A 15,583-nucleotide genomic window follows, 5' to 3' on the forward strand; every position below is an offset into this window, starting at 1 on the left:
TTTTCTGGGGTGGCTGGGGGCAGATATTTTTAGCCAAGGGGGGGCCAATAACCATGGTTCCTCTCTAGGCTATTAATATCTGCCCTCAGTCACTAGCTTTCCCACTCTGGTGGAGAAAATTGCATGGGAGCCCACGCCAGTGTTTTCCGTGATTTAACCCTTTATTTTAACACCTAGAGCTCCCAAATTTTGCACAGCTACTTCTTACATTATTAGTGAGGGATATGTTAAAAAAATAAGGGATATGATATGGTTTACTGTATGTAAACCAGGTCTCATATCCTGTCGGGTTTGATAAGGAGATAGCAAAAGCCGACAATTGAATTACCGGCTTTTAAGCTATCTAGCCCTGTATTAAATATATATACTGTATATATCTCAATGATATATGTATTTATATATATATACAGTTAGGGCCAGAAATATTTGGACAGTAACACAATTTTCGCGAGTTGGGCTCTGCATGCCACCACATTGGATTTGAAATGAAACCTCTACAACAGAATTCAAGTGCAGATTGTAACGTTTAATTTGAAGGGTTGAACAAAAATATCTGATAGAAAATGTAGGAATTGTACACATTTCTTTACAAACACTCCACATTTTAGGAGGTCAAAAGTAATTGGACAAATAAACATAACCCAAACAAAATATTTTTATTTTCAATATTTTGTTGCAAATCCTTTGGAGGCAATCACTGCCTTAAGTCTGGAACCCATGGACATCACCAAACGCTGGGTTTCCTCCTTCGTAATGCTTTGCCAGGCCTTTACAGCCGCAGCCTTCAGGTCTTGCTTGTTTGTGGGTCTTTCCGTCTTAAGTCTGGATTTGAGCAAGTGAAATGCATGCTCAATTGGGTTTAGATCTGGAGATTGACTTGGCCATTGCAGAATGTTCCACTTTTTGGCACTCATGAACTCCTGGGTAGCTTTGGCTGTATGCTTGGGGTCATTGTCCATCTGTACTATGAAGCGCCGTCCAATCAACTTTGCAGCATTTGGCTGAATCTGGGCTGAAAGTATATCCCGGTACACTTCAGAATTCATCCGGCTACTCTTGTCTGCTCTTATGTCATCAATAAACACAAGTGACCCAGTGCCATTGAAAGCCATGCATGCCCATGCCATCACGTTGCCTCCACCATGTTTTACAGAGGATGTGGTGTGCCTTGGATCATGTGCCGTTCCCTTTCTTCTCCAAACTTTTTTCTTCCCATCATTCTGGTACAGGTTGATCTTTGTCTCATCTGTCCATAGAATACTTTTCCAGAACTGAGCTGGCTTCTTGAGGCGTTTTTCTGCAAATTTAACTCTGGCCTGTCTATTTTTGGTATTGATGAATGGTTTGCATCTAGATGTGAACCCTTTGTATTTACGGTCATGGAGTCTTCTCTTTACTGTTGACTTAGAGACAGATACACCTACTTCACTGAGAGTGTTCTGGACTTCAGTTGATGTTGTGAACGGGTTCTTCTTCACCAAATTAAGTATGCGGCGATCATCCACCACTGTTGTCATCCGTGGACGCCCAGGCCTTTTTGAGTTCCCAAGCTCACCAGTCAATTCCTTTTTTCTCAGAATGTACCCAACTGTTGATTTTGCTACTCCAAGCATGTCTGCTATCTCTCTGATGGATTTTTTCTTTTTTTTCAGCCCAGGATGTTCTGCTTCACCTCAATTGAGAGTTCCTTTGACCACATGTTGTCTGCTCACAGCAACAGCTTCCAAATGCAAAACCACACACCTGGAATCCACCCCTGACCTTTTAACTACTTCATTGATTACAGGTTAACGAGGGAGACGCCTTCAGAGTTAATTGCAGCCCTTAGAGTCCATTGTCCAATTACTTTTGGTCCCTTGAAAAAGAGGACGCTATGCATTACAGAGCTATGATTCCTAAACCCTTTCTCCGATTTGGATGTGGAAACTATCATATTGCAGCTGGGAGTGTGCACTTTCAGCCCATATTATATATATAATTGTATTTCTGAACATGTTTTTGTAAACAGCTAAAATAACAAAACTTGTGTCACTGTCCAAATATTTCTGGCCCTAACTGTATATAGACTGTATATATTTTCACGAATATTTGAGCCCATGGATCCTTTCTATGTCCATTTTGCAAGCCGGCGAAAAAATCTCGCTGTACGGATGCCATACGGAGGTTTACATGCGCAAAATACGCAGCCACACCTTGCCAACGAATGACATACGGATCACTGTTCGGGAACTTTTCTGCGTATTACGCCTGTAAAAAATGGACCGTATTTATAATAATAATAATAATCTTTATTTTTATATAGCACTAACATATTCCGCAGCGCTTTACAGTTTTTGCACACATTATCATCACTGTCCCTGATGGAGCTCACAATCTAGAATCCCTATCAGTATGTCTTTGGAATGTGGGAGGAAACCGGAGTGCCCGGAGGAAACCCACGCAAACACGGAGAGAACATACAAACTCTTTGCAGATACGCTAAGTGTGACGCCGGCCTTAAGGTAAAAGAGCCACCTTCAGCAGCACTAAGGCTGCGTTCTGTGAAGGTGGCTCTTATGCTTAGTGTCCCTAGAAATGCTGAAATAACTTGTATAAATTTCGGGCCATACCTGTATTGCACCAGCGAGGTATGATTTCTCCCTGACTCAAGCTCCTCGCAGCTGTCCATCATCCCATCGTGCGCCGCCTCCTCTCTGTCTTGTGCAGTCACTGATGCCTGCAATTATTTCTCGGGCATGCGCTATGTGCGCTGCCCTTGAACTTACATCAAGTGATGTAAGCAGACCGTGCCTGCGCACAGCGCCAGATTCCCAGCCCCACAGTGTGAATACATCATAACACACTGCGGGGCGGGATCTGGGGCCTCTGCTGTGCACAGGCGACCTTTCCAATATTAAAACAAGTCATACCTTTCCCTGACATTGCCATCTCCGTGTGCGGTTCCACCATTACTCCAAAGCAACATGCCCGCTGCCTTGGGGTCATCCTTGATTCTGACCTTTCATTCACCCCCCACATCCGATCACTGGCTCGCTCTTCTTATCTGCATCTCAAAAACATTTCTAGAATTCACCCTTTTCTTACTTTCAACTCTGCAAAAACTCTTACTGTTTCACTTATTCATTCTCGTCTGGACTATTGTAACTCTCTACTAATCGGCCTCCCTCTTACCAAACTCTCCCCGCTCCAATCTGTCCTGAATGCTGCTGCCAGGATCATATTCCTCACCAACCGTTACACCGATGCCTCTACCTTGTGCCAGTCATTACACTGGTTACCCATCCACTCCAGAATCCAGTACAAAACTACTACCCTCATCCACAAAGCACTCCATGGCTCAGCACCACCCTATATCTCCTCTCTGTTCTCGGTCTACCACCCTACCCGTGCCCTCCGCTAATGACCTCAGGTTAGCATCCTCAATAATCAGAACCTCCCACTCCCGTCTCCAAGACTTTACACGTGCTGCGCCGATTCTTTGGAATGCACTACCTAGGTTAATGCGATTAATCCCCAATCCCCACAGTTTTAAGCGTGCCCTAAAAACTCATTTGTTCAGACTGGCCTACCGCCTCAATGCATTAATGTAAGGATCCCTGTGTGGCCTATTTAAAAAAAAAAAAAAAAAATGTTCTCATTCACTTTATGCAGTTAATAGCCCTCTGTGTCTGTACTGTTACATACTTAGGCAGTTAACTGGTTCATGCAGCTTTACATGAACACCCGAGCCTTACACTATGGCTGGTCCGAATAACTATAGCATTTGTTACCATCCACCTCTCGTGTCTCCCCTTTTCCTCATAGTTTGTAAGCTTGCGAGCAGGGCCCTCATTCCTCCTGGTATCTGTTTTGAACTGTATTCCTGTTATGCTGTAATGTCTATTGTCTGTGCAAGTCCCCTCTATAATTTGTAAAGCGCTGCAGAATATGTTGGCGCTATATAAATAAAAATTATTATTATTCAGAATGTGAACCTACTTACCCTTAACAGTATACTCGCTGTCAGTATGAACAGTCAGGCTGGTAATATTGTTATCACGGGCTTGTTGTAGCGCTGTTCTGGCTGCCTAATAAAAGGAGACGGATGTAAGTGACATGCTGATTTATTCACATTAAAAAATATCTCCGGCACACTTAAAAGTTCCAAATAAATGGCACAATTTTTGTTATGCGTTTTCCAAAAAAGATGATGCACTTCATTATGTGTCCAACACTCGGTAGCCAAACAGTGTAATTAAATAAGGTATATAATTCAACGTTTCGGCTTGTTTAAGCATTTACCAAGAAATACCTTTATCTTACATAAAAAGAGTTTCTGGGTGATCCGAGTCCATGGCAAGGTTGCCTGTTCATGGTGACTCATAATAAATTGCACCATGTATTTGGAACTATAAGGCTGTGTGCACACATAGCAGATTTTTCACGTTTTTTTCTCTCGCTTTTTTTCGCTATAAAAACGCTATAAAACCGTGAAAAAAAGGCTCACATTAAGCATCCTATTTAATAGAATGCAATCCGCATTTTTTGTGCACATGCTGCATTTTTTTCCTGAGCGGATTCGCAGAAAAAAACGCAGCATGTTCATTAAAGACTCTCCTCCACGGACTGGGCACCATTTAATTTAAAAAAAAAAAGAATTAAAATGAAAAAAATCGTGATATATTCACCCTCTGATGGCCCCGGAGTCTTCCTGCCCCTCAGCGCTGCACGCGGCCGCTTCCGTTCCTGTAGTTGGTGTGTGAAGGACCTGCGATGACGTCGCGATCACATGACCGCAATGACGTCGCGGTCACGTGACCGCGACGTCATAGAAGGTCCTGCACACACACCATCTATAGGAACGGAAGCCGCTGAGGAGATCGGGACGTTAGATGCTGCATAGGCTGCATCAATAGTAAAAAGTTGGTCACACTTGTCAAACGCTATGTTTGACAAGTGTGACCAACCTGTCAATCAGTTTTCCAAGCGATGCTCCAGAGCGCTTGGAAAACACTAGCATTCTGTAAGCCAATTATGCTTGCAAAACGCTAGTTTTCTGCGGGAATATGCATGCCAATTCCGTGTGCACTTAGCTTAAGTGTGCCGGAGTTATTTTTGGATATCTATATATTATTTTTCTCCTGAGCACCTCCCTTTAGCAGTGAGCACCCCTTACATTCTTTGATGCGGATTTATTCATACTTGTTCTCTGTTGGAAGAGGTGTCCTTTCAACAACAATTTCAGCAACTGTTTGCATATAGCGATTGTGCACAGAGAGCGACTGTATATATACACACATACATGTCTTTTTTTCTACTAGGGAATAAGAAGGCTTTTTTCCTATAGGTAGGTTAACACAGTAAAGATACTAGCTGTGTATATTAAATCCAAAAAAGTCCTTATTGCCTTAAGAAATGCATCAAACTATGCTGTGCAATAATAATCAGTAAACTAAAAAAAAAACCTATTGTGGCACATAGTTAAAAAACTGATGACATCTTTTAAGCTGTTATCTGCTCTTCAAAAGAAGAAGGGCCAAAGTGCAAGTTTTTGAAAATATACAGTTGTAAACCAAATTATTCATTCCCTCTTTGCAAGTTAGTATTAACCCTTTCAAGACCTTGCCCTTTTCCATTTTTGTTTTTCGCTCCCCTCCTTCCCAGAGCCATAACTTTTTTATTTTTCCTTCGATATGGCCATGTGAGGGCTTGTTTTTTGCGGGAAAAGTTGTACTTTTGAACGACCATTGGTTTAGCATGCTGGGTACTAGAAAACAGGAAAAAAATTCAAAGTGTGGTGACATGTAATATATAAAGCTGAATGTGTGTGTATGTATGTGTGGGTGTATGTAGTCACACGTCTGGACCCCGAGAGCGTCATAGGCTATGTTGTGAGGCGAAATTTTAACCCCGCGCGTTCCAATTCACCAAACAATTTTGCCCCTATCTACATAATGGGGAAAAAAGTGAAAGGAAAAGTGTTGGAGGCGTCGCAGCTACAGCCACAAAATTTTGCACAGTCACACGTCTGGACCCCGAGAGCGTCATAGGCTATGTTGTGAGGCGAAATTTTAACCCCGAGGGTTCCAATTCACCAAACAATTTTGCCCCTATCTACATAATGGGGAAAAAGTGAAAGGAAAAGTGTTGGAGGCAAATTGACAGCTGCCAGATGTGAACAAGGGGGACTTAAAGAATGAGAGCGATGGCGCCAAAGAGTATATATCGTACAGTTACTAAGGTGGGGCCCTGAGGCCCCTGACATGGGATACTCACCACACACAGGGGTATGAACACACACACACAAAATGCGCCACACACTACCACGTGCTTGAACACATATACCACCCTCAGCACACATTTCACCACATACACCAACCTCGCCACACAAAAGTCGCCGCTCAAAACTCGCCACATGCAAAACTAGGCTCATGCAAAACTCACCACACGTGCAAAACTCACCTCATGGAAAACTCGCCACACGCAAAACTTGCACACGCATAAAAATTGCCACATGCACAAAAGTTGCAACACACAAAACTTGCATACTCAAAACGCACCACACATAAAACTCGCCACATGCAAAACTACACACATGTCGCCACACAAAACTCATCTCACAAAAGTCGCTACATGCATGTCGCCACATGCAACTCAACACACACAACTTGACACATGAAACTCGCCCTAAAACACACACAAGTCTGGTATTATCCTTCAAAAATAAAAATCTGATTAATAAGCAGACAAACTAAAAGTGCAACAACTGTACCATATAGGAAATACGCCAGCTGTCAGTCACATGACCTGTCTATTATGTGTATGTGTGAGCTAATATATACTGCCAGGGGGAGGGCTTCCTGTTGGCTGGGGATTTATCAGGCTGCCAATTTAGCTTACAAATACTGAGGTAAAAATACTGAGCAAATAACGTGTGAACGAGGTCTAATACAGGAGGAGATGACATACAGATATATACTATGTACAGGGGAGATGACACAGGTATATACTATATACAGGGGAGATGACACACAGGTATATACTATATACAGGAGGAGATGACACACAGGTATATACTATATACAGGGGAGATGACACACGTATATACTATATACAGGAGGAGATGACATACAGGTATATACTATATATAGGAGGAGATGACATACAGGTATATAGTATATACAGAAGAGATGACATACAGGTATACACTATATACAGGAGGAGATGACACATAGGTATATACAATATACAGGAGGAGATGACATACAGCAGGTATATACTATTTACAGGGGAGAGGACATAGAGGTATATACTATATACAGGAGATGACATACAGGTGTAAACTATATATAAGGGAGATGACAAACATGTATATACTGAGGGGAAACTGAGAGGCGTGAGGTGAAAATGAAGGGTGTGAGGTGAAAATGAAAAGGTGCGAGTGCAAAATGAGAGGAGTGAGGGAAAATAGTGAAGTGATCAGAAAATGAGAGATGTGAGGTCGAAATGACAAGTGTTAGGGGGGAATGAGAGGAGTGAGGGGGGAAAATAAGAGGAATGAGGGGGAAAATGAGAGGTGTAAGGGAGAAAATGAGAGATGTGAGGGGGAAAATGAGAGACGTTAAGGGAAAATAAGAGAAGTGAGGTGCTAAAACTAACCACAGATATTTACTATGCCCAGGCAATGCTGGGCTCTTCAGCTAGTTGCAAATAAAAGTGCAATCCCACACTTTTTTTTGTTTGGCTTTTTTGCTAGGTTCACTAAATGCTAAAACTAACCTGCCATATTGATTCTCCAGGTCATTTCGAGTTCATAGACACCAAACATGTCTAAGTTATGTCACAGGGTGGCGCTCATAGCAATCCGGCATCAACAACCATAGAGGTCTCAAGGAGACCTCTGGTTGTTATGCATCGCTGACCCCCGTCACATGATTGGGGGTCAGCGATGCACTCATTTCCAGCACAATAGCCGGAAGCGCAAATTAAATGCCGCTGTCAAACGCTTTAACTAGTTAATAGCGGCGGGTGGATTGTGATTCCACCCGCCGCTAATGCGGGCACATGTCAGTTGTTCAAAACAGCTGACACGTCCTGGCTTTGATGCGGGCTCACCGCCGGAGCAGATCTTAAAAGGGAACCTGTCACCAGTTTTGGCCGATAAGAGATGCAGCCATCAACTTTTAGGGCTTATATACACAGCATTCTATAATGCTGTATATCCGCCCCAAACCCGACCTGCAAGAGAAGAACAATAACTTTTGTTATACTCACTTGTGGGGCGGTCCGATGTGCGTCGCTGGTCTTGGTCCGGTGCCTCCCTTCTTGTGATGCCGCTCTCCTGCTTGCTTCGTGTGGATGACGTGTCTCCTCAGCACCGCGTTCCTGCACAGGCGTATTTCTCTGCTCAGGGCAGAGAAAAGTACTGAAGTGCGCCAGGAAAGGTCAGAGAAGCCCAGCACAGAGCAGTGAAGTACGCCTGTGCAGAAGCGCTGTGGACCGCCCCACAAGTGAGTATAATAAAAGTTATTTTTCTTCTCTTATAGGTCGGGTTGGGGGCAGATATACAGCAGTATAGAATGCTGTATATCAGCCCTGAAAGGTGATGGCCGTATCTTGTAGGCCAAACCTGGTGACTGGTTCACTTTAACAGTCAAAGGTGATCTACAAGTACTAAAGACGTTAGTCATTAAAGGGTGAATTATTTTAAAACTGCATTAGTCGTTAAAGTGCCATTTTGTTATGAATTTGGAGATAATATTTTAGATTAATTGTGTTGAGTGATTTAAGTTGTCCTTGTCTGATTAGTTTATTATAAACAACAGAAAGTAAACATTTTGCTAGTGAACCAAATCTATTTTTTTCCTTGCATAATATCTGCACATTAAGGGCTCATTACTCACTTGTGAGAAAAAAAAAATGGTCCGTAATCTGGACTAAAAAAATTGGATGCAAACCATGCGATTGTCATGCGAGTTCAATGCGATTTTTAATTGCACCATCTGTTTTACATCTGTATGCAATGCGTTTTTTTTTCTCAGCAACTGTTTTTATACAATCATTTACAGGACCATTTACAGTGTTCTATGCCACAAAATGGTAAGGTATCTATAAAAAACAGATGGTCCGTATTCCGTTAGTTTTTTCTCTCACTCCTATTGACTTGCATTGGCGAGTCTCGTCCGAGACTCGCAGCAAATCGCAGCATGCTGCGATTTTTTTCTCAGTCCGATTTCAGCCGAGGGGGAAAAAAAAAAAAAAAAAAAAATGAGATGTGACCTATTGAATAACATTTTTCAGAGGGCAATCCGATTTTTTAGCGGATTGCACTCGTCCGTTTTGCTCGCAAGTGAGTATGAGCCCTAAGAATACAATAATCGCATACATCACATTAACTTTAAGGCCGGGATCACACATAGGCACGATACGGCCGAGTCTCGCAGGTGAAAACCCTCCTCTGGTGCCGGCACTCCGTAGTGGAGCGTGCAGCTCCATGTATTGCTGTGCAGCTGCACGCTCCGCTCCGGAGTGCTGGCGCCAGAGCAGGGTTTTCACCTGCGAGACTCGGCCGTATCTCGCGTATGTGTGATCCCGGCCTAAGGGGCATCTCCCACAGCTTATACAAAGTTTAAAGAGACTTGTAAGAAAGAAGAAAAAAGGCCTGCAAAAACCATTCACTCCCTAGTTAGTGGTAGTGCTTCCCTGCTCGGTCCAACACTAGTGTTCACATAAGCATGTAAATACAGATGATGGAGTCTGGCATCACCACATTCAATGTGCACAAAGACAGACGAAGTGGGTTAGTGAATTCTTATGCACTTTAAATAAACTGAATGTTTTATCCTGATGCCGGAATCACTTAATCGTCTATATTTGGATGTTAAAGGAAACCAGTCACATCATTATGTCATACTAAACTGCCCCAAAGCCGTAGAGGTAATATAATGTTCATCTGTAACATGTGTCCACAAAGGCAAATGTCCCATTTAATCTGTACTCCCCTTCCATGTAAATTCCTGGCTTCTAGTTATGTGGGTGGATCTGGATATCGGTTCCATCACGCTCCTCTTCTCTATAGTCATCCTCACCGCAGTTTGAAGGATGGACTGAACTGCCCTGAAGTCACAGCGCTCCCTGAAGACATCCCATTACTTTGCGCCGACAGCCAGCTTGACAACTCAGCACCACCCACATTACTAGAAGGCCAAACACAATAAAACATATCCAAGACCTGCATTTTCAGTGACCATTTCTTTCGTTAACTACTTTTGGACTGACCATACACAATAAAACTCTGCTGTTGCGTTCTAAAACGTGATAAAGCAGATGCATGACGACATAGAGCTACGATAGTGGGAAGTCGGCTGTCAAAGACGGCTAGTTAGTAACTACCTTCTTAATTGGTGTATACACAGACCTGAACAAGTACTGTATATACAGAAACGGGAAGTGCTAACGGTCATGTAATTGCTGGGAGTAGGGAAGGAGCAAGAGTTGCTAGGTCCTAGGAGACCAAGTGAGTTCTCAAATGCACCCTGAAAGCCGAATTTCCACTGTGAGGCCAGTCTCACACGTCCAGATAATTTTGGTACCGGAGAAATTGGTACCGGAGTTATCCGTGTGCTCACGTGGCACATCAGTGTGGCACACGTGCGGCAGCCGTGTGCCGCCTGAGGACCACACGGACGGCCGCAGGAGAGACAGCGCCACAGTAAGCGCTGTCCCCTGTGTGTGGTGCTGAAGCCGGCATTCATCCCTTCTGATGACTGCTCACACAGGACGAGCTGCTGGCGCTGAGAGCAAGCATCGCGGGAGTTGGGTGAGTATTTCTCTTCAAGCGGGCGGGCGCAAGGGGGGTGGGAGGTGACCCCAAACTTTAATTTAAACAACAAAAAAAACGTTATCTTTCATCCCTTCTCTCCTGCAAGTGCTGCTTTCAGCCGAGCAGGGGAGAAGGGATGAATGCCGGCTTCAGCACCACACACAGGGGACAGCGCTTACTGTAGCGCTGTTTCTCCTGCGGCTGTACGTGCACATGGAGGAGAGTGCACACTGTTCTCCGTGTGCGGGACGCTTTGCGGACCGTGCTGTTGGAGAAAAACGGACATGTCTATTTGTTTTCTACACGGACACACGGTCCGTGAAAACACGCAAACATGTGCATAGACCCATTCATTTGAATGGGTCAACGTGTGTCAGTGTCTCCGGTACGTGAAAAAACTGTCTCTACACGTACCAGAGCCACTGACGTGTGAAACCGGCCTAACTGGGGGTAATATACCAGGCCAGATTGTAGAGGAAGTCGGGTTTTAAAATATTGTATACGGTCTATATATATATAATTGTCTAAGGGGTACTTCCGTCTGTCTGTCTGTCTGCAACTTCCGTAACGGAAATCCCGCGTCGCTTATTGGTCTCGCCAGCTGCCTGTCATGGCTGCCGCGACCAATCAGCGACTGCCACAGTCCGATTAGTCCCTCCCTACTCCCCTGCAGTCAGTGTCCGGCGCCCGCATACTCCCCTCCAGTCACCGCTCACACAGGGATAATGCCAGCGGTAAGGCACTCCGTTACCGCTGCTATTAACCCTGTGTGTGTGTCCCCAACTTTTTACTATTGATGCTGCCTATGCAGCATCAATAGTAAAAAAAAATGTCATGTTAAAAATAATTTAAAAACAAAAACAAAAAAAACCCCTGCTATTCTCACCTTCCGTAGTCCGCTGAGCCGCGCGCGGCCTCTGCCAGCTTCCGTTCCCAGAGATGCATTGCGAAATTACCCAGAACACTTAGCAGTCTCGCGAGACCGCTAAAGGTACCTTCACACTGAGCAACTTTAGAACGATAACGATAGCGATCCGTGACATTGCAGCGTCCTGGATAGCGATATCAGTGTTTGACACGCAGCAGCGATCAGGATCCTGCTGTGACATCGCTGGTCGGAGCTAGAAGTCGCTGGCTCACCCGCTGACAACGCTGAATCGGCGTGTGTGATGCCGATCCAGCGAGGTCTTCACTTGTAACCAGGGTAAACATCGGGTTACTAAGCACAGGGCCGCGCTTAGTAACCCGATATTTACCCTGGTTACCATTGTAAAAAAAAAACCCAAAACACTACATACTTACATTCCGGTGTCTGTCGCGTCCCCCGGCGTCAGCTTCCCTGCACTGTGTCAGCGCCGGCCGGCCGTAAAGCAGAGCACACCGCTCTGCTTTACGGCCTGGCGCTTACACTACTGGTCACAGAAGGTGAAAAAAGTGTCAGAGAACCTCCAAAAGCAGATGAGTGGAAGCATGTGACCAAAAGAAGCAAGAAGACCATGGAGAAATCACCAACCACACAACTGAAGAACCGATATCAAATCTTTGTAGAGGATGAAGATGGCACACCTAAGGATGAAGCAATACCAGCAAGCAAAAAAGAAAAGGGCACACAGCAAAAAGTACAGCCAAGAAGCAATGAAGAGTGGTGGTGGTGGGAGACTTACTACTGAGAGGCACAGAAGCAGCCATCTGCAGACCGGACATAACTGCAAGAGAAGTATGCTGCCTTCCAGGTGCGATGATCAAGGATGTGACCGATAGGATACCAAAGCTCTTCAACTCCAAGGACGTCCACCCATTTCTTCTGATACATGTTGGCACCAATGACACGGCAAGGAAGGACCTACCGACAATCTGCAAAGACTTTGAAGAGTTGGGGAAGAAAGTAAAGGAACTGGATGCACAGGTAGTTTTTTCTTCTATCCTTCCAGTAGACGGGCATGGCACCAGGAGATGGAACAAGATCCTTGATGCAAACAACTGGCTAAGACGATGGTGCAGACAACAAGGATTCGGATTCCTGGACCACGGTGTGAATTACTTGTACGATGGACTCCTCGCCAGAGACAGACTACACCTCAACAAACCTGGGAAACACACATTCGCCAGAAGACTCGCTACACTCATCAGGAGGGCGTTAAACTAGAAGAAGAGGGGACGGGAAGAAAAACATTAGACTTGAACAAAGAAGATCCAGGAAAACATACTCAGAAGGGAGGTAAGAACATTTCTAAAACAATCCACAGCGAGGAGATTGGAACAAAACAAAATCCTCTAAACTGCATGCTCGCAAACGCCAGAAGCCTGACAAACAAGATGGAAGAACTAGAAGCAGAAATATCTACAGGTAACTTTGACATAGTGGGAATAACCGAGACATGGTTAGATGAAAGCTATGACTGGGCAGTTAACTTACAGGGTTACAGTCTGTTTAGAAAGGATCGTAAAAATCGGAGAGGAGGAGGGGTTTGTCTCTATGTAAAGTCTTGTCTAAAGTCCACTTTAAGGGAGGATATTAGCGAAGGAAATGAGGATGTTGAGTCCATATGGGTCGAAATTCATGGAGGGAAAAATGGTAACAAAATTCTCATTGGGGTCTGTTACAAACCCCCAAATATAACAGAAACCATGGAAAGTCTACTTCTAAAGCAGATAGATGAAGCTGCAACCCATAATGAGGTCCTGGTTATGGGGGACTTTAACTACCTGGATATTAACTGGGAAACAGAAACCTGTGAAACCCATAAAGGCAAAAGGTTTCTGCTAATAACCAAGAAAAATTATCTTTCACAATTGGTGCAGAATCCAACCAGAGGAGCAGCACTTTTAGACCTAATACTATCTAATAGACCTGACAGAATAACAAATCTGCAGGTGGTCAGGCATCTAGGAAATAGCGACCACAATATTGTACAGTTTCACCTGTCTTTCACTAGGGGGACTTGTCAGGGAGTCACAAAAACACTGAACTTTAGGAAGGCAAAGTTTGACCAGCTTAGAGATGCCCTTAATCTGGTAGACTGGGACAATATCCTCAGAAATAAGAATACAGATAATAAATGGGAAATGTTTAAGAACATCCTAAATAGGCAGTGTATGCGGTTTATACCTTGTGGGAATAAAAGGACTAGAAATAGGAAAAACCCAATGTGGCTAAACAAAGAAGTAAGACAGGCAATTAACAGTAAAAAGAAAGCATTTGCACTACTAAAGCAGGATGGCACCATTGAAGCTCTAAAAAACTATAGGGAGAAAAATACTTTATCTAAAAAACTAATTAAAGCTGCCAAAAAGGAAACAGAAGCACATTGCTAAGGAGAGTAAAACTAATCCCAAACTGTTCTTCAACTATATCAATAGTAAAAGAATAAAAACTGAAAATGTAGGCCCCTTAAAAAATAGTGAGGAAAGAATGGTTGTAGATGACGAGGAAAAAGCTAACATATTAAACACTTTCTTCTCCACGGTATTCACGGTGGAAAATGAAATGCTAGGTGAAATCCCAAGAAACAATGAAAACCCTATATTAAGGGTCACCAATCTAACCCAAGAAGAGGTGCGAAACCGGCTAAATAAGATTAAAATACGGTAGATAAATCTCCGGGTCCGGATGGCGTACACCCACGAGTACTAAGAGAACTAAGTAATGTAATAGATAAACCATTATTTCTTATTTTTAGGGACTCTATAGCGACAGGGTCTGTTCCGCAGGATTGGCGCATAGCAAACGTGGTGCCAATATTCAAAAAGGGCTCTAAAAGTGAACCTGGAAATTATAGGCCAGTAAGTCTAACCTCTATTGTTGGTAAAATATTTGAAGGGTTTCTGAGGGATGTTATTCTGGATTATCTCAATGAGAATAACTGTTTAACTCCATATCAGCATGGGTTTATGAGAAATCGCTCCTGTCAAACCAATCTAATCAGTTTTTATGAAGAGGTAAGCTATAGGCTGGACCACGGTGAGTCATTGGACGTGGTATATCTCGATTTTTCCAAAGCGTTTGATACCGTGCCGCACAAGAGGTTGGTACACAAAATGAGAATGCTTGGTCTGGGGGAAAATGTGTGTAAATGGGTTAGTAACTGGCTTAGTGATAGAAAGCAGAGGGTGGTTATAAATGGTATAGTCTCTAACTGGGTCGCTGTGACCAGTGGGGTACCACAGGGGTCAGTATTGGGACCTGTTCTCTTCAACATATTCATTAATGATCTGGTAGAAGGTTTACACAGTAAAATATCGATATTTGCAGATGATACAAAACTATGTAAAGCAGTTAATACAAGAGAAGATAGTATTCTGCTACAGATGGATCTGGATAAGTTGGAAACTTGGGCTGAAAGGTGGCAGATGAGGTTTAACAATGATAAATGTAAGGTTATACACATGGGAAGAAGGAATCAATGTCACCATTACACACTGAATGGGAAACCACTGGGTAAATCTGACAGGGAGAAGGACTTGGGGATCCTAGTTAATGATAAACTTACCTGGAGCAGCCAGTGCCAGGCAGCAGCTGCCAAGGCAAACAGGATCATGGGGTGCATTAAAAGAGGTCTGGATACACATGATGAGAGCATTATACTGCCTCTGTACAAATCCCTAGTTAGACCGCACATGGAGTACTGTGTCCAGTTTTGGGCACCGGTGCTCAGGAAGGATATAATGGAACTAGAGAGAGTACAAAGGAGGGCAACAAAATTAATAAAAAAAAAAAAAAAAAAGGGGATGGGAGAACTACAATACCCAGATAGATTAGCGAAATTAGGATTATTTAGTCTA

The 15,583-nt window shown here is 43.6% G+C and overlaps 1 protein-coding gene across 2 annotated transcripts in view; it reads right to left on the reverse strand.

The window, feature by feature from the left end:
* The window catches only part of LOC138638601 (ribonuclease H1-like), a 72,298-nt gene that overhangs the window by 9,133 nt on the left and 47,582 nt on the right, over positions 1 to 15,583 (reverse strand). For both annotated transcript variants that reach the window (XM_069728044.1, XM_069728043.1), the window contains exon 5: positions 3,983 to 4,067. In XM_069728044.1, the coding sequence (XP_069584145.1) occupies positions 3,983 to 4,067 (85 nt within the window). The remainder of the gene's footprint in view (positions 1 to 3,982; positions 4,068 to 15,583) is intronic.

This window comes from Ranitomeya imitator, chromosome 5 (assembly GCF_032444005.1).
Source record: "Ranitomeya imitator isolate aRanImi1 chromosome 5, aRanImi1.pri, whole genome shotgun sequence".
Lineage (NCBI taxonomy): Eukaryota > Metazoa > Chordata > Amphibia > Anura > Dendrobatidae > Ranitomeya > Ranitomeya imitator.